The sequence below is a fragment of the Daucus carota genome, chromosome 9 (assembly GCF_001625215.2).
Source record: "Daucus carota subsp. sativus chromosome 9, DH1 v3.0, whole genome shotgun sequence".
In the NCBI taxonomy this organism is placed as follows: domain Eukaryota; kingdom Viridiplantae; phylum Streptophyta; class Magnoliopsida; order Apiales; family Apiaceae; genus Daucus; species Daucus carota.
The window spans coordinates 21,622,992-21,650,213 of NC_030389.2; the positions used below are offsets into that span (position 1 = coordinate 21,622,992).

The following is a 27,222-nucleotide window of genomic DNA, read 5'->3' on the forward strand; positions in this document are numbered from 1 at the left end:
GACATTTGACTTGGCTTGGCTTTGAAACAAATGACTTGTTATGACTGGATCAATTCTTCGATCGATAAATACTTTGCAAAGCTCCGTACGTGCTGACGCTTAGTGCATTGGTCTGGTTCACAAGCGACTAACACTGAAGTCAAACATTGTACCGTCTTTGTCAGCAAACATTGATCAGTCGGTTCCGGGTTAGTTTATGCTTCAGTTTGTTGATTACAAATAACCAACCAAGATATATAGAAATATCTTGCTTCAGGGGTTGCACTGAAATCTTCCGAGTACTTGGACAACATCTTCATTGCTTCCACAATCTTGAATACTTCAATCTTTATTCTTCACTGAGGCATGAACATATTAATGAACTTCTTCCAGTGAACTTATTCCTTCAAGACTGTAGATGGCTTCTTCAACCTTTGTCTTCGTATCTTCTGATTCCGGTGCAGGTGTAGTGTTATTTACTTGTCCTGTTCTATTGTTGAGTTATCATCCCTATGTAACAGATAGGGTTGTCTTTACATTTAGACTTACACAATTTCGTGATGAATATGTAAAAAATACACAAGAAGATCAACAAAGAATTGACTGTAATAAACGATGTCGCGAATAGTACCACAGTGTTACCTAACACACACGAAGTCAAAGATCTGTGACCAAAAGATCATACAAGAGTTAATAATGCAGAAGTAGTTATGACTTACCAAAATATATAAATTCATAATTTATTTTTATTTAATTAAAAATTTTGATTTAATATTGATAATAAACTTTTTTTTGTTATTTTAAAAATATTAAAAATAAAATTTTGTAAATAATTAAAAAGACCATGTATATTGCACGAGTTATAAATTAGTGTTAATTAATAATTCTAGAGCCCTGAACACAGATGTATTGTAGTTGCCTGACTCTAGTGGATAAAGGGACAGGTGTAAGTGTGAGTGAAGTTGACTAATACTACCTCCATCCCAAATTAGATGGCCCCGTTGACTTTGGGCACGTAACTTTAGGTGCATTGACCGTCTACTTCCGAAATTTATTTTTTTTATTTTTTCTTTTGTAAATAAAAATTTCATATTTAAATATTTATTTGCAAAAATAAAATTTTAAAAATAAGTCATGTAGCTATACGGTCAATGAACCTTAAACTGTTGCCCAAAGTCAACGGGGCCATCTAATTTGGGATGGAGGGAGTACAATTTAGGCAGCTAGTAAGCGAGGGTGTGTGAAACTTGTTTATTACTCCCTCCGTCCCTTTTTATCTGTCCATTTTGGAAAAAAAAACACATACCAAGAAATACCTGATTGTATAAACTTTTTCATTAAATACCTCTAATTAATATCTTGAAAATGGTGGAATACCCCTACTTTATGTCTTGAAAACATGAATTCAACCAAGTTTTAAATAAGTCAAGCCTTGAAAATTGAAATTATGGAGATATATTTGAAAAACTATCATTAAATTAGTTTTGAAAGTATAAATGAACAGATAAATAGGGACAAATTTTCACTTTCAAAGTGGACAGATAAATAGGGACGGAGGGAGTACCTTATACATAAGGGATAAACGGATAGACTCATTTATTATGGGTTTCACGATCCTCATCTGTACATCAATAAATTCTACCAAACTCAACTCAAATCCATGTATATATACCTTCTTGTCAAACATCTAATTCACCATATCTTTCTTAAAGTATTTTCCTTTTTCCGTCCTTTCAATTACTCATTTTTAAGCTTTTAGAAAACATCTTATATATCAATCATGATCTCCGCCACCATTGCTCGCACGGTAGTTGGTATCATAGGTTAGCCATATGTTATGATTTTATTGTTATATATCTTTGTTTAGTTTGTATTGTTACATATACATATACAAACACACACACACATGTGTGTGTGAGAGAAGAATTAACCTTTTCTTATTTATGTTAAAAATTGATGGAGTTGGGTTTGATTTCAGGGAACATCATCTCGCTCATCTTGTTCTTATCTCCAGTGTAAGTACAAGTAATGAAATTATGTGTGTGTGTATCTGTGTCTGTGTGTGTGTGTATATATCGATATCAACCAGCTATCGAAACTAGTGGTTGGTTCAAGTTTGTAATGATAATCTTAATTATAAAAAAATACGATGAACGTAATATGTACATGCACACGTAGGAAAACATTTGCGAAGATATGCAAGAAAGGTTCGGTGGAGCAATTCTCGGCAATGCCTTATCTAGCAACCATGTTCAATTGTGGGATGTGGATCTTGTACGGACTACCTGTGTTCCATCCCAAAAGCATTCTGGTGCTCACAATCAACGGTTCTGGTTTTGTGATTGAATTGGTGTTTCTAGTGTTGTACCTGGTCTACTCAGACACCACCAAACAGAGGGTCAAGATTGGTTGTATAATGGGTGGGGAGCTAGGTTTCGTAGGCGTGGTGGGTTTGTTGGTGGGAACTCTAGTTAAATCCGTCAAACAGAGAACCACTGTTATCGGGAGTGTGTGCATGTTGGGATGTTTCCTCATGTATGCAGCCCCTCTCTCCGTCATGGTCAGTCTTCCTTCCTGCCGACCCTACTACTTTGATTTTAATATTTATTACTTGTATTCATTATTATTCGCATGAGTATTAATCTAATGAAGTCTTTAATGCATATATATGACAAAATTGGCACAAAATGACATGATGATTGAGATGAGATGTTTTAATTAGCGTAATTTATGTGAATACAAGGAATCCATTTAATTCAAAACTTAACACATGCCATTTTTCAAAAAAAAATTATACTTAATTTTATGCATGAAACATTTTTTATTTTTCATATATTTGCTTAATATAAATATTACTCTCTCCGTCCTTTTGAGATATATACATTTGTATTAGACACGGATAGTAAGAAAAGTGTATAAAGTAATATAAAGTAATAAGAAAGAGAAAGAAAAGTAGGTAAAGTGGTGGGACTCATTAATATTTAAGTGACAGATTGGGAAAAGTAGATGAAGTTAGTGGGTGAGTGGGATTTTTATATTATAAAAGTTTATTATTTTGGAAAATTTTTGAAATGTATAGAATTGAATGGGACATCCCGAAAAGAAAAATGTATAGAATTCAAAGGGAGGGAGTATTATTAATGTGACAAAAATGTTCTGTTTCTCGGTGGACTAACAAAGTGTGTGTGACGCAGAGGATGGTGATAAGGACCAAGAGTGTCAAGTACATGCCATTTCTTCTCTCCTTGTTTTCATTTCTCAACGGGCTTTGCTGGGCCTCATATGCTCTCATTGGACAGTTTGACCCTTATCTTCTTGTAAGACTCTCTCTATCATTGATGTTAATTTATTATGAGCACCACGAACAAACTACCATCTACCTGCATTTAAGCTTTTAACTTCAGATTCTGACATCATTTGTTTTCTTCCTGTCATTTGTCTTCATCTCCTACGCACTCCCGAACAAAACTTATAAATTAATGGGTCGGTTCAAAATTCCAAAGGTGATATTAGTAATTAATTTAACCTTTATATAATGTAAACGGTATTTATTGTCAACATATTTAAGCACATCCTGCTTAATTTATAATAATTTTTACGAATAATATTTAATTCTTCAAAGATATAAGCATTCTAAAATACCTATTTTTAAGAAAGTATATAAATATATAATTTTTTATTTTACAAACGAGTCCTTATTCTAATTAAATAAATTTTGGCAACCATGACGCAGAAACTATGGCACTTGCTTCATTTGTTTTTATTTACTACCTAAAAACCATGTCATAGGATAGTTTTTGAAAATATATGTTTATTTTAATACTTCGTATGTTATATAAATACATTAAATACATATTTGTATTCATATATATAATATATTAATTATTATTTATCTTAGTTTACGAATTATTTTAGAAATGTTTTTATATGCTGATTTATACATGATATTAGTCAACTTTTTCATTTGAATCAAAATTACTTATAAGTTAACGAATATATTCCAGTTAGAATATACAATAGGAAGTAGAAAACGTACTTATGCATTTTATAATAAAATTCCTATCTTATTTATAAATATCCTTGTTTTATTTGCAATATAAAAATAAAAAAAAATTCGTATTCTAATTGCAATAAGTCAGTTCTATTTGATATTTACAAAATTTTCTTCTATTTTTATAACATTAAAGAAAGGAACATATTTTATTTACAAAACCTACTTTCATTTAATTTAAAGTATTAAAATATAAATTATATATTATATATAAATATATATAATATTTATTTATATTATTAAATAATCTTACCCCTTAATCAAACAAGTAACAGTTCATATTTTATTATACCAAGTATCATTTATTATATGCAACATATAATATTAATTATAGCCGAGTATCATTTATTATATGCAACATATAATATTAATGATTTTTAGGCTCCTAATGGATTGGGGTTGCTTTTGGGAACGGCCCAGCTCATATTGTATGCAACATATTACAAGTCGACCAAGGCCCAAGAGTCTGAGCTTCCAGTTAAACAATAGAGAATTGAGATGGATTTGGCTCAGCTTGCTCGTGAACTCCCTGCTGCTTCCAAAAATGTTCTCATGCAGCCTGTTTGATTTTCTTTAAACTGGATTTTCTTGTTACTGATGTTTTAGGCCCAATTTCCATCATTGGATTTGTGCATTTAAATTCCGTGCTTGTGCAACTCAACTTTCTGCACAACTATTTAAGCCAAATTCTAACAAAATTTGCATAAATTATGTACATTTTGTGCGTAAAACTAAAAAATTCTTGTTGGACCATCTAAATGGGACTTGAATAAAAGAGTTGATTGCAAATTGCATGTTGAGGTATTGCCCGAAAATACTTTTTGTCCTATATTTATAATAAGTAGGGTATAAAACCACGTTTCGCGGCGGCGTTATAAATTTTGATACAAATTAATATTATAATAGCATAACAATTATTTGCGGCGGTGTTATAAATTTTGACATGAATTAATATAATAATAACATAAAATTTTGAGTCATCTTCCCGTTAAACATATCACTAATAAAAAAAATATTATAATTAGTATAGAAATTTGTTTAAGTGGTCATCTTGTCAAACACAATACTAATAATAAAATTAGTTCGAACTCCGCTCCCGTGAAAGACAATATTAATCCATAATTATTATTTTTATGATAAAATTAAATATTATAATTTAGATCAGCCGCTCTTGTCAAACACAATACTAATAACGAAACATTATAATTTAGATATTAGTTTGAGACGCCTTACTGTCAAACACAATACTAATAAAAAGTATTCTAATTATGATAAAATTAAATATTATAATTGGATGAAAGTTATTTTGAACCGTGGTACCGTTTTAACCAAAAAAATATTATAACATAGATAAAAATTATGTTAGCCACTTTCCCGTCAAACATAATACTAATAGAAAAATTATTATTAGTTAAATAAAAATTAGTTTGGGGCGCCTCCCGTGTCCGTCAAACACAATACTAATCAAGAATCATTTACATTATTATAAAATCAATATATGATTCTTGGTTCACGTGGTTTGCAGGCTATTATGTGAGCTCGTGGGTTTACCCAGTGCGCACCCAAAGGGTAGCGGCTGCGAATTCCTACGTTAAAAAAAAAAAAATCAATATATGATTCCTATTTTATATATCCTATTTTTTTGTTAATTATTTTCATTTTACGATTCCTATTTATTAGTTAAAATTATTATATTTTTGTGGTTCTAATTTTTTTGCTATTAGTTTTTTTTTAATGATTATTATCTTTACAATCCTTTATTTTCTATAAGAAATTTAAAAAAAATTATAAGACAAAATTGGAAATAAAAATTTTACGTATTACCTTACAAATTTTAAATATAAATTATATTTTATCTATGATTGTTAGTTTAAATAAATATAATCCTACTCCTTTTAGGAATCCTAAATAAGAAAAGAATTGTATTACCTTTAGAATTCACAATAAAAAGAATTGTATTAACTTTTGGAATCCTTGAACCTGATTTTTTAAATATAATCCTATTTCTTTTAGCATTACTAAATAAGAAAAGAATTGTATCATCTTTAGAATTCAATAAGAAATTGTAAAGCATAATGTAACGTACATGTAATTACGATAACTCAACACAACAAAAGACAGGAAACAATACGTAAGTATGATACAGGAATCTACAGGTTGGAGATTCGATACAAACAGACAAAGACAATCAAGATATCTAAGACGAGCATCCGTCCACTGGAAGAAGTTCATTAATATGTTCAAGCCTCAGTGAAGAATAAAGTTCAATGTGTCTGCTATCAAGATTGCCTGAAGATCAAGTATCAAAGACCAGAAGATTCCAGTATATTTAATTTGATTATTTATAATCAAATTTATCGAAGCAACATCTAACCCGGAATGACTGATCAAGTATATTATCAAGCAAAGGATTCAAAGAATCATTTCAGTTCGAGTCGTTCGTGAACCAGACCAGTGCACAGGACGTCAGGACGTACGAAAGTATTCAGTGGATTCGATCAACGGATTTATTGATCAAGTCAATTAAATGGTTCAGGAAAAGTCATCAGTAGAGAAATTGAGTAATATTGATATATATGTATATCATTAATTGTGAATTACTTGAATATAAATTAATTCAAGTAATTATTTACACAATTGATTATATGTATATATATTTATATTATTCTAAAGTGGAGTATAAGTACTTAGATTTTTCTCTAAGTACTAACTCACACACTGAGATCAGTGGAGGTCAAAGCGCAATCTTTGACTAAGTCAAAGTTGGCGCTTTTGACCTCCTCAAGGAGAAAAGCTCTTGAAAAATTGTCTTAACTCTTTTCTACAGCATCTGTGAAGAAAGGGAGGTGTACTTGGCGCATGGTTTGACCTTCTCAGCGCAAACTTTGAATGTTTTACTTAGAAGAATTTCTAAGTAAAAGATCCACAAGCAATGAAGCTCAACTCTGTTGAAGCGCAACATTTGACTTGGTCAAATGTTGCGCCTCAAACCACTTCACTTGGCGCAACTTTGCACCACTCCAAGACTAAGTATCATACACAGGTGCACACTGTTATGGCGCCAACTTTGACCGAGGCGCCAACTTTGACTACAGTGGAGAAGAACATACATTTGGGCGCAACTTTCATATATATATATATATGTACTTATATATATGTATATGAAAGTGGCGCCACTCCTTGTATATCCTGAGTTAGTTTTATTTTTGTAAAACGAATTCGTCCAGGACGAACTCAAGTCGTCCAGGACGAACTCGTTAACCATGGTTAGTTGTTGGAAAGCCTATAAATAGAGCTTAGTGTTTTCATTTGAAAACAACTACACACTTTGTAAGTGCACACACTATACACATTCTCGAGAGTTAAATTAGAAGATCGTATTTATCGAGAGTTTGTAATAGAGTGATTGTAGTCTCTGCAGCCGACACTTGTGTTGGAATTTGTAGCACCCGAGGATTATTTCTAATATAAGAATATTCCCCGACTTGCTGGAGTTATTTATTTACGATTGATTTAACATGGACTGAAACAAAGATTATCCGCAATTAAATTAAAACGAAGAAAATTGGTACGACGTATTCAACCCCCCCCCTTCTACGTCTGATTGGACCTAACAATTGGTATCAGAGCTTAGCTGATCGATATACAGATCTGAGATCCGTAACCAATCTGAAAAGCTAGCTGTCCGTACAATCGTAATTTTATCTGATAACAATGTCGACACACAAGTTAGGAATCAAAGTACCTCCATTTGACAAGGATGACTACAACAACTGGAAGATGAAGATGTTGCTGTACATCAGAGTTGCTAATCCCATGTTCATTGGGATTCTGGAAAATGGTCCATTTGTGCCTATGAAGATTATTCCTGAATCTGTTGAAAATGGTGTTCGTATTCCACAGAAGTCTGTTCCCAAAGAGAAAAGTGAATACACTGACACTGATAAGGAATATGTTGCACATGATCATAATCTGCAACTCATAATTGTTGAATCAATGACCAAGACAATGACACATCTGATACTAAGTCTGAAAACTTCAAAGCAGATGTGGGACACTATTGAGGCATTGATGGAGGGATCTGAAGAAGTCAGGGAAAACAGATACGATATGCTAATTGCCAGATATGAAGCATTTCAGGCAATACCTGGAGAGAACATTTCTCAAATCTATGAGAGGTTCATGCTGTTGTTGAATGAACTCACCCTGCATGGAAAGACTTATCCACAGAAAGAGATTAACAGAAAGTTCTCATTTGTGATGCCACCCCATCTAGTTGTAAAGACAGAGACCATCCGGGAAAGAAGCGACTTCAGAACTATGACTTTGGAAAAGCTGTTTGGAAAACTGAAGACGTTTGAGATGGAACTTGAACAGAGAAAGATCATATATGGTGGTGGATCAACAGAATCCAAGAGTATGGCCTTACAGAAGACCACTGCACTTATTGCTGATCAACCATACTTTGGTTATCAACAATTAGTTGAATATGGTATCAATGATCACACTGTTGCTCAGAGTGATTGTTCATCCATCAAAGCTGACTATCCTTCTACCATTACTGAGATTATAGAAGCTGAAGTTGATGAAGTTTCTGATGAACCGGAGGATGAGTTCTACACTCAAGAAGAGCTGGAGCAGCTGGAAGATAAGTCAATGGCTTATATGGCTGCAAGGTTCAAGCATATCAAGTTCAGAAAGAACCCCCGGTACAAGAAAGCTTCAGGGAACAAGTTTCAGGGTAAAGGAGGATACTCAGGGTCAGGGTCAAAGAGTACTGGCAGTTTCAAACCAAACATGTATGACAAGAGCAAGGTCAGATGCTACAACTGCAATGACTTAGGGCACTTTGCAACAGAGTGCAGGAAACCCAAAGCGGCTCCTGTCAGAAGCAACTCATATGATAAGAAGAATTCTTATGAGGATCTGAAGAAAGAGAATGAGAAGCTAAAGGCTAAGTTGGAAGCAATGGTGGCCAAGCACAAAGGAAGGGCTTACATTGCTGAGGGAAAAAGCTGGGATGACACAGATTCTGATGATGAACCTGTCCAGAGCAATTATGCATTTGCATTAATGGCTGACACTGTCGAGGAATCTCCATCTCAGGTATCTCCTGAAATTTCTGTTGATGACATGACTACTGCTGATTATAAAAAGACTATAAATGAACTAGGTTAAGAGATGTATAACTTGCACACTAGTTTATTAGCTTCAGAATCAGATAACTGTAGTCTTTCTCTAAAGATAGCTAAACTTGAAGATAGAGTAGATGAATTAGCTTTAGAGAAACTCATGAACACTAACCTTAAAGATAGAATTGAATATCTAGAGAATAAGGAGAAGTGTAGTGCAGAAATTGAGGAGTCCCTTAGGTCTCAGATTGCTGACCTAGAAACTAAGCTTAGGGCCTATCAGAATTCTGCTTTTCTACAGAAAGAGATCTTGGATAGTCAAAGGGTTGATAAGAAGGTTGCTATTGGCCTTGACTATAGTTCTTTAGAAAGTGCTAAAAGAAAGAAGAGAAAAGAGAATGAAGGCATATTTGTTTCAGCAGGAACTGAGAATGCTCCTGAAGGAACAAATATACCTAAAATTCTGAAGAACACCAAGACCCCTATCTTTAGAATGGCACAAACAGAACCTCTGATAGAAGAAGACCTTGTCATCAAGGAAGAGTTGAAAAATGAGGAAGTTGTTAAGCCTCAAGTAAAACAGGAATCACAAGATGTACCTTCTAATTCCCAAGTCAGAGATGACTCAGATAAAACTGGATTAGGAAGTACTAGTTCCAACAAAAAGAAGAACAACAGGAATGGCAAGTTAGATCCTAAGAACACCAATTCTAGGAATTCTAATGCTAGAAAGGTTTGTAATAATTGCAATTCTACTAATCATCTTACTCATGCATGTAAAGTGATTAAAGTAGATAATTCTGTTTCTAGCATGCCTAATACTGTTAACATGAATGCTGTTCATTTGCCATGTGGTAGAGTAGGTTGCATGCTATGTGCTATGAATATGATGTCTGCATGCTTTACCATGTTGAATGCATCTTTTTCTGCACCATCTACCATGAATATGAATATGCCTACACCTTCTGTTGCCCCTGTGGCAAAGACTGCTAGTCCTTCTAAGAAGAAGGAAACTCCCAACTCCAAGTCTAAAAGCACTTCTGCTAAGACTAAAAAGGAGAAGAGTCCAGTCACCCCTGAACAAGCACATGTTAAACCAGTTTCTGTTGATAATCCTGTTTCTACTAAATCACCTGGACCCAAGAACGTCTGGGTACCAAAGAAAGTTTAATCCATTTGTGAATGCAGGGCACAGGAAGGAAAAGTAAAGTTGTGTGGGTTCTTGATAGTGGTTGTTCAAGACACATGACTGGAGAAAAGTCCCTGCTCACAGATGTGGTGATGAGAACCGGCCCAATTGTAATCTTTGGAGATGACAGCAAAGGTTTTACAACAGGATATGGTAAGCTGAAAGTTGGAAATGTCATCATTGAAGATATCTCTCTGGTAGAAGGACTCAAGCACAACTTACTGAGTATCAGTCAGTTCTGTGACAAAGGATACGACGTAATCTTTCAGAAGGAAGTTTGCTTAATCCAGAACCGGAAGAACAAGGATCTTACACTTCGTGGTGTAAGAAAATCAAGTTTGTTTATAGCCGACATAGACTCAGCAAGTAAGGGGGAGGTCAAGTGTTTCTACACCAAGGCCTCTGCTGATGATAGTTGGTTATGGCATCGGAAGCTCTCACACTTGAACTTTAAGACTATGAACTCTTTAGTCAAAAGGGAACTTGTGAGAGGATTGCCACAGAAAGAATTCTGTCAAGAAGGACTCTGTGATGCATGTGAAAAAGGGAAGTCAAAGAAAGCATCACACAGGAGCAAAGGCATGACTGATATTGGTTCACCCCTTCAACTGATTCATATGGATCTGTTTGGACCAGTCAACATTCCTTCTATATCAAGGAAAAGATATGCTCTTGTGATCGTCGATGACTACTCAAAATACACATGGGTATTATTCTTACATTCAAATGATGAAGCAGCACTCGTCATCATTGATCATATCAAGAAGATTGAAAAGGAAGCAGATCTGCCAGTAAGAGCAATCAGATCAGATAATGGAACAGAATTTCGTAATGCTGTTCTTAATGACTTCTGTACTGATAAGGGCATCTCTCGTCAGTATTCAGCTCCAAGGACTCCACAACAAAATGGTGTCGTTGTTCGGTGAAATCTACACGCAAGCGCACGTGATCACAAGTAATATATTTGTTCGTTCCCACAGAGACTGGTGAATTAAGAATACGCACCTATGCAACAATGTATGATCAATTATCACTGCCAAGACAATTAACAAGGATTGGTTTCTTTTATACTAATAGCTAAAATTACTAATCAAATTCAGAATAGGAAAACACATGGGATTCTAACTTCATTATCGAATTCATCTAGAATTGAAATTACTGATTAACATGCGACTGTTGATCCTAATCAGACAACACGGAAGTAATACATGCCAACTCTCGTTGCACACATATCATACCAATCAAAATCCGCAATTAAGACAGAAATCTCATGGACACCAACAAAGCTCAGACCCTATATCTCTATAGCGGTAGTGTAAGCAGAGAGGTTTAATAGCAAGTCGTCTATCGTGATTACACAGGGTGATAAAAATAGTTCAAGTCTACCACAAATTATGCTTCATTCACATAATCCTATGTTTACATGGCATAGTTCTAAATTCAATCATCCACTCTCGCTTCAGAAAGAATTAACAAACAACTTAGAAGTTAGCTACGCTCCTAAGAAGAATAAGCACGGCTCATGCAAAGAAATCAACGTATGTCACACAATCAAGCAATAAATATTCGTTACTAGACTACATCGGTAAATCCATTAGAATCCCATGAAGGCGGTTAGTTCATAATCGAACTAATCGACATCATGGTTTCTAATGAAAGCATTATATATAAAAGACAAGAATTAAACGGAATAAAAATGCTTGAATTAATAATAAAGATCACACGTTACAGATTGAAGTTCACGATCTCGCTCGAAACTGTCACTTCCTCGCGAAGAACGATCTAATACAACTGATATTGTGCTTGAATGATTAAACTGAAAACTACGATATTGTTCTATTCTACTCAAACTACTTCTATCCGGCTAGGGTTTTACACACGAGAAATTATAAAGTGCATTGACCAAGTCAACCGGGCCTCGACCGCTGCGAAAATCCATCAGAAAAGCTGTAAAAATCGGCCCGGAGAGTTCTGCTGGGCGCGGCCGCGCTAAGTATAGCGCAGGCGCGCTAGTTGCAGCAGTTAGTAGCGCGGGCGCGCTAACAAGTAGCGCGGGCGCGCTACTGTCTGTGATGACAGCCCCGTTTCTTCGTTTCTCGCTCGTTCTCGCGTGCATGTCCTTCCTCGCTTCTAGTACCACTTCCGTAGGTGATCACGGTTGCATTTAGCACATGCAACAAGCCCTTTAAACCCCTAGATAGCTCTAGTGGACGAGTGTGCTCTCGTGAGGGTTTGTAGAAGATATACCCACAAAATCCCAAGTCGCGGTGAATCCACAATCCTCTATTCTTGCAAATAATGCACCAAAACCAACCTAAAATGATAGAAAATCACTTCATCACCTCAACTCGTGACCTGCACAGAAAAACAATAAAAACACATCAAAAGACACTAAACACTTAAGTACAACCAACCAATTTAAGCGGAAATGAAGGCCTATAAGCGTGTATAAATACCACTTATCAGTCGTAGAAAGGAAGAACAGAACCTTGATTGAAGCAGCAAGGACTATGATTAGTCAATCAAGACTTCCAATCTATTTCTGGGCTGAAGCTGTAAGCACTGCTTGCTACACTCAAAATCGTACCCTGATTAACAAGGATTTGGATAAGACTCCTTATGAAGTAATGGCCAACAGAAAACCATCACTGAGTTACTTTCATGTGTTTGGTGCAAAATGCTTTGTGTTAAAAGAAGAGCATTTGGGAAAGTTTGATGCCAAAGCTGAAGAAGGCATATTTCTGGGTTATTCTTTGGAGTCTAAGGCCTACAGGGTTTATCTGATCAATGACGACAAACTGATTGAAAGCATCAATGTAAGATTTGATGATACCAAACTCCCAAGTCTCCAAAAAGAAAATGAATCAGATTCTCTGGAGTTTGAGAATTTAGAAGACATTTATTTAGGAGAAGAGCAACCTGAAGCTGATGCAAGAGAAACCAATGCAAATGAAGAAAATGCTGATCCAGAACCATCTGGAGGAAGTATTGGCAACAATACGAATGATCATCATGGTCACAGTGGTCAAAGTGGAGGATCATCAAATAGGATCTACATCAGCTCAGGGGGAGTAAGTCAAAGTGGATCTACTAGTCATCACACTCAACATAACTATGATTTTGGTGAATCATCAAGATTGAATCTGCCAAGACAAAGGGTATGGAGTAGAGACCATCCTGTTGAACAAATCATTGGTGATCCAGACACAGGAGTGCAGACTAGAAGAGCAACTCAGAATGAATGCAACTTTGCTGGATTCTTGTCTCAGACAGAACCAAAGAAAGTTGAAGAGGCTCTAAATGATCCAGATTGGGTATCTGCAATGCAGGAAGAACTCAATCAATTCGAAAGGCAGAAAGTTTGGAAGCTGGTGCCAAGACCTAAAGGGAAATCTATAGTTGGCACTAGATGGGTTTTTAGAAACAAACTGGATGAAGATGGTATTGTTACGAGGAATAAGGCAAGACTGGTTGCAAAGGGTTATTCACAAGAAGAAGGAATTGATTATGATGAAACCTATGCTCCAGTTGCTAGGCTTGAAGCAATCAGGATGTTCTTAGCATTTGCAGCACACTCCAACTTCAAAGTATATCAGATGGATGTGAAAAGTGCATTCCTGAATGGTGATCTGGAAGAGGAAGTCTATGTTGAACAACCCCCTGGGTTTGAAGACAAAGAATTTGAAGACTTCGTATACTTTCTCTTCAAAGCACTCTATGGTCTGAAGCAAGCCCCTCGAACCTGGTATGACACTCTTTCCAAGTTCTTACTTGAAAATGGTTTCACCAGAGGTATCATCGATAAAACTCTTTTCCATAAAAAGCATAAGGATGATATAATTCTTGTACAAGTATATGTCGATGACATTATATTTGGTTCTACTAATGATCTTTTGTGCGAGAGATTTGCTAAGTTAATGCAGAGCAAGTATGAGATGAGCATGATGGGAGAATTGTCCTTCTTCCTAGGACTTCAAGTCATTCAGAAGCCTGACGGTATTTTTATCTGCCAATCTAAATACATCAAGGATCTTCTGAAGAAATATGGAATGGAAGAAGCATCTACTGCCAAGACCCCTATGCCAACTGCTGTCAAACTTGATCAGGACAAATCTGGTAAGTCAGTTGACATCACGAAGTATCGAGGTATGATTGGCTCTCTCTTATACTTAACTGCTAGTAGACCAGATATCATGTTCGCAACTTGTTTATGTGCTAGATTCCAGGCTGATCCTAAAGAGTCACATCTTATAGCTGTTAAGCGTATTTTTAGGTATCTTAAGGGAACCCCCAATCTAGGGATTTGGTACCCTAAAGATACAGGTTTTAATCTGATTGGCTATACAGATTCTGACTTTGCAGGATGTAAGATTGATAGGAAAAGTACTTCAGGAAGCTGTCAGTTTCTTGGACGAAGGTTGGTGTCGTGGTATAGCAAGAAGCAACACTCCGTGTCTACGTCTACAGCGGAAGCTGAATACATAGCTGCTGGAAGTTGCTGTGCTCAAATCTTGTGGATGAGGAATCAACTACAAGATTATGGACTCATGTTGGATAAAATTCCGATTCTGTGTGATAACACGAGTGCCATTGCCATTGCCAACAATCCTGTTCAACACTCCAGGACAAAGCATATTGATATCAGGTATCATTTCCTTCGCGAGCATGTCATGAATGGAACAGTAGAGTTACACTTTGTACCTTCTGATCAACAAATTGCAGACATCTTCACTAAACCACTAGACGAATCCACTTTCTCTAGACTGGTTGGTGAACTTGGGATGTTAAATATGTCTAATTAATTAGACAAGAAATAACTGCAATTTGTTCGTAAGTTCACAAGTTTTAAAATGTTCATATTTTCAGGACTTGTGAATTTACAAAGTGCATCCAGTATTTTACATATTAATCTGATAATTAGTTTTAATTATTTGCCATGATTTATATGACTTATATGATTTGCATGATTATGTGATTATTTGCTAAATGGTAGATATTTAGACTTAATTTTCTTGAATTATTTAAGTGCTCATATTCAATTAATGGATATTAGTATTTATTTAATTCATATTTTAATTATATTTGATTAATGGATTTGAAGCAATTCAAATTATTTTAAGTTGTCCATTAATTAAATTTTAATTAAAACACTTGCAGCATAATTAATTAGATATTGTTGACTAAAATTTAATTTAGTTAAACTTTATTTGATTTAATTGTGATTTTCCACTTATCAAATTATTAGATAATTTTGTCTTAATCATTTTTTATTTAATAAAATGATAGGTGGGGGCGCTTGCTTTTGAGTTTCTTTGTTAAAATTCTCCAAGGCAACACAGCGCAACATTTGACCAAGTCAAACGTTGCGCCCCTCCTCTTAACACTACACTGTACTCTATGCACTTGGTTTTCTAAGTCACAGTTGGGCTACAATGTATGTTGGAGCGCAAACTTTGACCAAAAGTCAAAGTTTGCGCCTCGGGTGTATATGGGTGCATGGATAATCGACTTAGATTTTCTCTAAGTCTCCCAAAGTTGCGCCTCCACAGTGTACACTATGGAGGGCAACATCGTCATTTCATATGTCGCGCCACCCTCTGTTCTCTGTGTAATGTATAAGGGGCAACTTGGTAATTAACCAAGTTGCGCCCTTCTCACAGTCTTGTATATGTACATGACTTAGCATTTTCTCATCATTTATCTTCACCAGTCGATATACACATATACATACACGCAAAAAACACTCTCTTCTTTTTCAAAATTCACCGGACACGCCCTTCTTTGATCGAACACATCTCTCACAAATCTCGTCCATTTTTCGATTTGGAACCAGTATCGTGATCCCCTCATTACAAGCTTTCTATAAATACCAGCCTTTTCTCGATCCATTACAGTTTTTCGAAAGGGTTTTTCGAAGCTTTTCAACTTCTAGGACAGATTTCTACGTAATTTTAGTGTCGAAAATTTGCGAAACCGATACCATTATTCTTAGAATTTCAAGAAGTATAACATACTGTAATTTCATCGAAATCTGAAATTCTTGAATTTAGGGTTTTACGGAGCGTTATTAATTAATTATTTTCGTGACATAAAGTGAATATTTGTTCGTGTTTATTCGTGAAACGAAATTTATAATCATTTTTAATTTTAATTAAAAATGGCTGCAAATTTTGAGATTCCGAAAACAAATTTCACTATTGTTGAAAATAATAATTTAATTACGCAAGCGAATTATCGACGCTGGGTTCGTTATATGTCTGAATTCTCGTATGCTAGATTTGCCATGACAGAATCTGTTTATCTTAACAAATCTCTTCTACGAGATTTCTTGTCTTCTATTTCTGTTGTGAATGCAGGACATGTACTTGGTATTACTTGTCAAATTCAGGGACGGACACTATCAATTACTGAAAATACCCTGAACACTGCTCTGCAACTTCCAACAGAGAACTTTGAAGCTGTTCCAGACAGGGCTGAAAGAACTAATTTCTTCTTTGCTATTCACTGCCAGAGAGAGAATGGTGATCTTCCAGGGAAAATGTATGTGAAGCATTTACCTCGAGAATGGAATTTCTTCTTTAATTCCATCTCTCATGTATTTGCACCAAAAACTGGAGGATTCCATGGGATTACCATCTTCAATCAAGAAATTGGAATTGCAATAGCTCAGAACACAAGAATCAATCTGGGACACTTGATCATGGGAGCTTTTCAGGACTCCCTAAGGAAAAACAGAAATATACTCCTCTATCCTAGGTTCTTCCAGATTGTGCTAAACCAGATGCTGACTCCCGCTGAAAGAGCTGTCTATCCCAATATAGACAATGTTATATGCTCTTTCATGACTACAAGGGTGATATCTATGCTGGAGAATCATCAGAACTACACCAACAATGAGGATGTGGTTCTTCCGGAGGCAATGCAAGAATTCTTAAACCACCAGAACTTGCCTCCACCACACATTCAAAATGTTGCTGATCCAGTGGTTCAGGAAGAGGAAGCCCCTGAAACACAAGCTGAAGAAGTCACTGAGTCATCTCATCAAGCTAATATCCCTGAGACTCAAACTTCTCAAGTTCAAGAAGAGGTGATAGTGGAAGATGCTGAAACATCCTCTGACAACAATGCTCAATTTGACAGAGAGGATTCTTTACAGGATAATTCCACTGATTCTGACGATGAAGTGAATACTCCTGTTCAAGTCCCTGTAGCTGCACCTTCTGATGATGCAATGGTGGATATTGATGAACTCTTCACCAACACTTACAATCCACTGCTACAGTCAGGTATTCATTCTGATCCTGACAATCTTTCCTTTAGTGCACCTGAATGGGTTCAGAACCTTCTGGATTCCAATCAGCTTTCACCACCTATCACAAGTGCCAATGAATTTGAAATCCCACAAGTTCATAACCAAGGCACCACCTCACAAACAACTGAAGCAGAAACTACTCTACCCCTTAGCCAACCACTTACTATTCCTGAGAGCGAGGGAGAAAGTGCCTTAAGTGCACCACACAAGGAGTCTGTTTCTGAAACTGCAGCTCTGTCTCCTAGTCAGGAAAGGAGAATAGAACCTGAGACAACTGCAGATATGTCTATTTCTTCACCACCTCAGCCAAATACTATTCCAATGCACAGTGAGGTTGCACACACAATTGAAGAATTGACGGTTGCTAACACTTTGTCGTCCATGTCAGGGATAGACACTGTTGTTACTGATCCTATTCAGGGTCAAGTGCCTTCACAGGCTTCTGGGGGAAACTTGGATGAAATGCCACTTTCTACATCCTTGTCTACCCCCCTGGGAGAAACATTCCCAGATCCATCTAAGGACTCTTCACCTCTCGAAGGTGAACGGCAATCTGTTTCTGAGCCCTTCATATCAGGAAGTGTGCCAGTTATAGAGGACTTATCACAAAGTCTTTCGTCGTCAAAGGCAGTTGTGGGAAACCAGGGTGCTTCGCCAATTCAAGGATCACATCCTTCGAACCCTGTGTCTACCCACCCTGAGATTCCAACTCAGGATCCATCTAAGGACTCACTACCTTCGAGTAGTTGGCAACTTGTTTCTTATGACTCAGATTCATCTGACGAGGAAACTGAGGACGAAGGCTCACGAACCTTCATTGCACCTTCTGTGACCTCTCTAGAAGAGGCTAAGAAGATTTCACTTGCAGGTACATCAACAGATGCTGGAACTTTTTTGAGTGAGAGGGAAACACTTACAGAACCTGTCATACAGAAACCCTCTGACTCACTGAGTGATCTAGTTGTGAGAGAAATGAGAGAAACACCTGCAGAACGAACTAGTGAGAACCCAACAACCCAACCTACAATTGCATCTACTATACCAACTGTATCTGTGACAGAATTTGAAGCTCTGAAGTTCAAAGTTCAACATCTAGAAGCTGAGAATCTTGTTCTACGGGAGGAGTTAGTGGAAATCAAATCAACAATGGAACAAAGGTTGGCTGCTCTTGAAGCTAAGTTGCTGGCATCTCAACCTTCCAGAGAGGATTACTCAACTGAGGGGGAGAGAGCAGCTGAAAAAGCAAAGGGTAAAAGGGTGCTCACAGGGGTGTCTGAAGAACTGATTGATTCTGCTCTGAAACATCAATTCAGTTACAGTCATGATGAATACATCCCTGAGTTTGTGGATGACAGGGTGATTAGGATGGTTGGTGCTGAGAATGAAGATCTTGAAGAAGGAGAAATCCCAGACACTGAAGTCTTTGCTGATGAACTTGCATATCACAATGACATCTTTCCTGCTGAAGAGTTTGAAATTGCAAATCCACAAGACATTGCTAATGTTGCTAGGGATTATGCTGAGCAAAGGAGAGCAAGGGAGAAGTTAGAAAACCAAAGACGAATTCGAAGGGAAAGGAGACTTGCCAACTTACATAAAGATGGAGCTGAATGGGATGCTGCTAGATCTGTGTTTGATTTTCCAGAGGTCACTCAAGACAATGATGATGACGAAGTAAAAGATATCTTTGACTCCTTCAGGAACAACTACAAGGATTTACATGATTATCACGAGGTGTTAAATGATATCATTTCTACTGTGTCTGTTGCTGTTCTTCCCAGGAGAGGATGGATGGTGAACATATCATTTGAGCTACAGAGAGAAGGCCATGGACTCAAGCATGTGTCAAGTCAGTTTCTCAGAGATCTTTCTTTAACTGAGCTGTTTGTGGTAAGAAACAAGATCATCTCAACCGGCAGAAAGCATAATGAAATATTCAGAGATATGGTGGAAGATTGGATATCTGATATTGGAGTTGAAATTCATGACAAGCCTTCAGTTATCAAGTATTTCAAGGATGGTATGATTCAGAGTATTGGACTCACTGATGAAGCATTATCAACATACAATCCTCGTATACTGAAATATCTGGAAGCTCAAGTCAGGGAGAAGTGCTCAAGGACTAGCAAGGGAAGACTAACTGCTGAATTGCTATATGCTTATCGTCTGAACTTTGCTGCTCTGAGAGACTTAGACTTGTCAGCCATCAATCGTCAACCACCATATCCACTGCCTCCACTCAACCCTGAAATTCCTGAAAATTCAAATGCTCCTGTTGTCACTTACAATCCTACTTCTGTCATATTCAAGAAGAAGAAAGACTCTGAAGTCACTGCTATACCACTCACAGAGATTGGAAAACTCAATTCCAAAAGAATCACTCGTGCAGTTGCAGCTGTTAAGTGGTCAGTGGTAAAAGAAGACAAGAGTGTGCTCAAAGATTTGATTGATCTTCTGGAGATAAGAAAAGCTGTAGAGACTGTCCACAACACTTCTAGAGTTCGTGCTCATCCATCAAGGATCATTATGAAAATTGAAGGAATGGAGATGAATGTCACTTTTAAGAAGTTGAAGAAGATGGTTCACCTGCAAACTTTAGAGAAGATGAAGAAAAATCTAGAGCAACCTCCACCTGAGAATACACTGGAGCAAGTGGCACTGAGTACCATTACAGCAAGGATTGAAGAGATTGAAAACAAACTTACTCAGAAGAGAGTAGAGGAAGCTGCAAAGAGGAAAGCTGAGCAAAAGCTGCTTAATGCAAGAGCCAAGAAACCAAGGACAGATTAGTTCAGGCTAGAGGAACAAATGGATACTTGTATTTACTTTTGATTTCTGGAAAATGTAAGATATAATCCAGACTGTACTTAGTATTATTTCCTGTTTAAATTAGTATGCTTTTTCATTGTGTCAGTTGAGTTATCCTCTTAAAGGATTTGCTTGTCGAACTCTAACAATCAAATAGGGGGAGATTGTAAAGCATAATGTAACGTACATGTAATTACGATAACTCAACACAACAAAAGACAGGAAACAATACGTAAGTATGATACAGGAATCTACAGGTTGGAGATTCGATACAAACAGACAAAGACAATCAAGATATCTGAGACGAGCATCCGTCCACTGGAAGAAGTTCATTAATATGTTCAAGCCTCAGTGAAGAATAAAGTTCAATGTGTCTGCTATCAAGATTGCCTGAAGATCAAGTATCAAAGACCAGAAGATTCCAGTATATTTAATTTGATTATTTATAATCAAATTTATCGAAGCAACATCTAACCCGGAATGACTGATCAAGTATATTATCAAGCAAAGGATTCAAAGAATCATTTCAGTTCGAGTCGTTCGTGAACCAGACCAGTGCACAGGACGTCAGGACGTACGAAAGTATTCAGTGGATTCGATCAACGGATTTATTGATCAAGTCAATTAAATGGTTCAGGAAAAGTCATCAGTAGAGAAATTGAGTAATATTGATATATATGTATATCATTAATTGTGAATTACTTGAATATAAATTAATTCAAGTAATTATTTACACAATTGATTATATGTATATATATTTATATTATTCTAAAGTGGAGTATAAGTACTTAGATTTTTCTCTAAGTACTAACTCACACACTGAGATCAGTGGAGGTCAAAGCGCAATCTTTGACTAAGTCAAAGTTGGCGCCTTTGACCTCCTCAAGGAGAAAAGCTCTTGAAAAATTGTCTTAACTCTTTTCTACAGCATCTGTGAAGAAAGGGAGGTGTACTTCGCGCATGGTTTGACCTTCTCAGCGCAAACTTTGACTGTTTTACTTAGAAGAATTTCTAAGTAAAAGATCCACAAGCAATGAAGCTCAACTCTGTTGAAGCGCAACATTTGACTTGGTCAAATGTTGCGCCTCAAACCACTTCACTTGGCGCAACTTTGCACCACTCCAAGACTAAGTATCATACACAGGTGCACACTGTTATGGCGCCAACTTTGACCGAGGCGCCAACTTTGACTACAGTGGAGAAGAACATACATTTGGGCGCAACTTTCATATATATATATATATATGTACTTATATATATGTATATGAAAGTGGCGCCACTCCTTGTATATCCTGAGTTAGTTTTATTTTTGTAAAACGAATTCGTCCAGGACGAACTCAAGTCGTCCAGGACGAACTCGTTAACCATGGTTAGTTGTTGGAAAGCCTATAAATAGAGCTTAGTGTTTTCATTTGAAAACAACTACACACTTTGTAAGTGCACACACTATACACATTCTCGAGAGTTAAATTAGAAGATCGTATTTATCGAGAGTTTGTAATAGAGTGATTGTAGTCTCTGCAGCCGACACTTGTGTTGGAATTTGTAGCACCCGAGGATTATTTCTAATATAAGAATATTCCCCGACTTGCTGGAGTTATTTATTTACGATTGATTTAACATGGACTGAAACAAAGATTATCCGCAATTAAATTAAAACGAAGAAAATTGGTACGACGTATTCAACCCCCCCCCCCCTTCTACGTCTGATTGGACCTAACAGAAATACTAAATAAAAAGGAAAAGAATTGTGTCATCTTTAGAATTCAATAAGAAAAGAATTGTATTACTTTTAGAATTCTTAAACCTATTTTTTGAATTATAATTATATTTTCTCTCCGAAATTTAAGAAAAATTAGAAGACTGAATCGAACAATTCTAACGTCGATAAAATTAAAGATTATAATTGGATAAAAATTATTTTAAACCGTGGTACCATTTTAACAAAAAAAATATTATAACATAGATAAAAATTATATTAGCTACTTTCCCGTCAAACATAATACTAATAGAAAAATTATTATTATTTAGATAAAAATTAATTAGTTTTATAAATAATTGCATATAAATATTATACAGCTATCTTACTTATCTTACTTAAGTGCGTGTGCCCTCCGTTGTTCGATTGCCTCTGTATATACAAACTCAAGAATATTAATCTGCAAGGTTTTGCAACAATTTTGAAGGCAAGAGCAATTGTATGAACTGTCACTGTTACGACTGTGTCCCGTTCTTCTCGTTAGCACTCCTTTCCAGTCCAGCAGGACTATAAAAGAATTGATTCGATAGAACTCTAAAAATATAAGAACAAAAGACAGGAGAAAAATAAGATACAGGGCCAAACTTTAAAAACTAACTTTCATTAATGAGATTAACCAAAAGAGACTTCAAGATTCTTTTTAATTAAACCTAGGCGAATAAAAATAAAAACAATAGATAATAAAAGATAAATTTCTACGATCCTAGGGTTATTGTCTTGTAACTTTTAACAAAAAAAAACCGAATTCTTCTTCTCTTTAAACTCAAATACCTTTTATACACTTTAGAATCCGATAAGAAAAGAATTGTATTGACTTTGGAATCCTTGAACCTAATTTTTTGAATTATAATTATATTTTCTATCTGAAATTTAAGAAAATTTAGAAGACTGAATCGAGTAATCTAGAGACGCCATGCATCCTCCTTTATATATATATTGATGATTGATTGATGATTGATTGATTGCACTTCCACCCATGACTTAATTATTCGGTACATTTTAAACTTCTTTTGACCAGTTCGGTTAATTTTTGACCTGTTAATTTCAAATACTAATGGTATTATGGATAATTCAAGATATATTTCTATTGTTGTTTAGTTTTTATAATTATTTAACCTAAAATTCTAATTCCCTCCCAAATTGACATAACCCGATCATCAACCCACCCTATTAACAAACCGTTTTTCTCCTTCAACTAATTAAAACCTAAAATCTTAGAATTGAATATCACTCTATTAATATTTCTTATAATCAGTAATTAGCAGCAATGAGAATGCGTTTAAGGAGCGACATTGATACCAGAAATCATGCTTATTTTTCGAAAGTGGATAAAGTGAACATAGATGATAGTTCAAGGACTTTGCCTTTAATGGTAAGCATCTTCCCTTTGTTATATGATTGACAAACAGTATTTTTAGTTACATGCATAATGTTACAGTGTTTTAGGATTTCGATTTTTAAATCTTTGTGTTCCCTTTATGTTTATGACGAAACTGATAACTGTCAAAGCAGTAATCACTATACCATAGATTGGATTTAGCAACCACTCAAAAGAAATTTTCTTCCAAATCGTTGCAATTGAAAAAATAAAATCAGTCTATTGCAATGCCAAAAAAAACGTTACAATAGAATCAAAATTTCGTTACAAAATTTATAGGTGGACAAAAAGAACCGTCTTTTGCAACATGACTAGTGAGGCGTTGCAGTAGATGATATTTTTGGAGGCAAAATAATTGGCGGGCCAATGAAAATATACGAGCGGGATAAATGAAATATTTGCCCGGTTAATCAAAATAAAGAAAAAGGCAGTGTAGTTCACCACTTCACCTCACAAACACTCCGAAGAGAAAGAAGGCTCGAGAGAGAGGGAGGGGAAGAGAGAGAGAGAGAGAGAGAGAGAGAGAGAAAGAAAGAAGGCGAGAGAGAGAGAGAGAGAGAGAGAGAGGAAGAAGGCGAGAGAAGGCGAGGGAGAAGAAAGGCCAAAAGGATGGAAGAAAGTGAGCGATATAGAGGTATTGTCTTCTTCCCCTGATAACTAAAAGTATGTAATGGTTTAGATGTGTGTTTGGTTGAGTTTGTACATGTGTGTAATTAAGTTTTGTACATGTGTGTAATCGATTATTTGTTGTTGATTGGATCTAAGTTTTGATAAATGAAGGGCTTATGTTCTTAATTAGGTTGTGGGTTTGTTTAATTATGAGTTGGTAATTTAGGGGTTTTGTGTGTTTGTTAATTTAGGTGTTTCATTTTGTTTGTTTGCGAAGAGAATAGGTCTCCTAGAGGATTCATTATCGGACTCCTTTTGATTTTTTTGTAGTTTTGTGGGTTTTATTTGATATGAATACTGTTAATTGTTTCTTTTGGTCGTGGGAATTGAACCCAATAATGGCACAACGTAACTGGAAAATATTCTTTTTTTTCGTGGGAATTGAACCTAACCCAATACTGCAGTAGGAGTATGGTGTGACACTCAGTCTATACTCGGGCTGCTCATTTATTTTACTCACGTGCACATCTTGTTGATTACAAGCTTTAAACCCCCGATTTTCCATAAGAGCGAGGGAGATACCATTAGATTAACTGCTTGTTGCACATGATCAGTACTTCTATAGCATCAAAATCTACCTATTGGGTCATCAGTCATCCACTGATTTATTCTACCATAATATGTTTGGCATGGCTATCTTGCTCAATTTCCTGAATTTTCCCCTGAATATGTATCTAGTTGAAGCGAATGAGGGCAAAAAGTAACTATATATTTCACCTGAATAATGTCACTCTGACTAGCATCTCAATGTGTTCAAACCAAAAAGATTGCCACTACCAGTGGTTGCATATTCTGATACAATACATTCAGTTTGATACAGATATGGAACTATCCAAATTCCTGACAGCATCTGCCTGTCATCATCCCAGCGATGAACCCTTTCTGTTGTTTTTGTTTCTTTATACTGATCATTTTCCGTAGATTTGTCCCACACAACTTTACTTTCAAAGATACAACCGGAATCTTAAAAAATAATAGTATAATACTTGCACTCTGAAACATAACATATAATTCTTTAAAATAATCTCCAGACTTGTGATGCTTCTTACTTGCACTTGACATTCATCATTTGTTTGAGTACAGAATGAGGATTTGAGAAGCCTAGCAGTACTGGTCTATCTACGTGCACTTGAATTGATCTTAAGAAATTTATTGTTACTATAAGAAACTATGGATTTAAAGGCACCTTTACAATTCAGATTAGCCTCCCCAGAAAACTGACAAAGTTTGGAGGCTTGAGTTATTGCATCAGCTTTTAAGAATTTACAGTAGTGTCATTATCCATAACTAGTCACCACCTTAGAGTGAGTGGACTTATTTGCAAACCACTCCCCTAAAGTACAGTCAAACCTGCAGAATGCCAATTGTGTTCAGGAGCTCAGGGCTGATAAGCAGTATAATCTCCTCATGCATAATGAACGATATCAGGTTTCCATTCTCTTGTTGTTTTCTTAAATGATTGTTTGTTTGGTGTTAACTTGTTAATTATATTAAATGGTCTTTTTTTGCAATTACCATCCCAATTTTAATTTAATAATATGTTACAGTGCTAGTGTTATCTTAAAAGGTCGTTGTCCATTGACACATGCTTCTGCAAGTATGTAAGTTTAAATATTTATTTGTCTATTTATGTATATGCAGAATTTCTCTTCCCCGCTCAATCAAGTTCAGAATAGGATATGGCTTATGCATTGGAGCTTGTTTATCTTCTTCAACAATGACAATGACAATAGCGAATAACTTAGATCTTCAATCAACTAATGTTCTCTTGCAAGCTCAAACCCCTGGCAAAGTTTAACAAAATTTTACAACCCAAAATATGCGTATTAAGGTTCTTTATCATCTTGTGTTTGCAATGAACCAGTAGTCTATATTTCTCGATCTACAAAAATCTCCTTTTGTGCCAATATTGTGTCTGATTGAAAGTGTGTATCAACTATTAAGGATTTTTTCTGGTTTCAGGTACTTTGACTACCTCTTTTACATCTACTTTAAAGCTTCTATGTCGAAGCCTCGTGGTCAATATGCTTTGGGACATCGGTCTATCCTAATTTGTGGCATGTTTTTATTTGCTTACTTTCGATATATAGTTTCTTCATAGCATAAGTATTAGTTGATGTTAATATTTCTAGGCTTCAGCATGAGGCAGATTAAATTTTTTTTAAATTAATGCATATTTATTTATATTAATTTGTATTTTGAAAAGAACGTCATGCTAATATTGCAGAAGTACTATTATTTGATGTTAATATTTCTAGACTTAAGTCTGATAATAGAAGTGAAGAACGGGTGAATTTCTTAACATTTGAAGTCATATTTATAATTCAATGAAGTATTAAAAATTCGCTTGTTCAATTTAAATTGATATTGTTTTTATTTCAGTTAATGGTGTGGTGTATGCCATACAGGTGTGTTGCATCTTTATTCTTTTTCTACATTCTTTTTTTGGTTATATCGGACTATCTTAAGTAGTTTCTACTAAAGCCCCTCAGAAAAAGAAAATGTCACTTATACTAAATATATTAAGTTGAAGTCAGGCTTGTATCAGATATAAATATAACTGGACAAATTGTTTTCCTAAGGAGTATGGTAATATATTGTTTTGAAGTTTTGTTCTCTTATTCATTGATTTAATTCTCTGTTTGGTCCAGGACTAGTAGTATTCTGTTAGCGATGGCGAAGAGTCTGAGGTTTTAAGCCTGCCCTTCCTCTCTGTACGTGTTACACAGTTATCACCAGGAAAAAGGAGGCAAAGCTGTGTTTATACAAATAGAAATTAATTGATTATAATTATGTTGTCCTCTAAAACTAGTGTTTTAGACAGCCTTTTTTTTGTTTATTTTTCTTTCTATTCTAAGCGATACATGACATGATTATATACTTGGTGGTGTACAGGATATCAATGGACTTGAAGATCTCTAAGAAAGCTTTCGATATGGAGGATA

The 27,222-nt window shown here is 35.7% G+C and overlaps 1 protein-coding gene across 2 annotated transcripts; it reads left to right on the top strand.

The window, feature by feature from the left end:
* The first annotated feature begins 1,596 nt into the window (after nt 1-1,596).
* On the top strand, nt 1,597-4,710 carry LOC108202032 (bidirectional sugar transporter SWEET4). 2 transcript variants are annotated; one of them, XM_017370399.2, is made up of 5 exons: nt 1,597-1,802; nt 1,958-1,994; nt 2,158-2,539; nt 3,174-3,296; nt 4,451-4,710. In XM_017370399.2, the coding sequence occupies exons 1-5, from the start codon at nt 1,760-1,762 to the stop codon at nt 4,517-4,519; spliced, it is 654 nt and encodes a 217-aa protein (XP_017225888.1). In that variant the 5' UTR covers nt 1,597-1,759; the 3' UTR covers nt 4,520-4,710. The 2 variants fall into 2 exon arrangements, with proteins under 2 accessions (XP_017225888.1, XP_017225886.1); XM_017370397.2 differs by having other exon boundaries at nt 1,600-1,802; nt 4,412-4,710.
* The last annotated feature ends 22,512 nt before the right edge of the window (nt 4,711-27,222 follow it).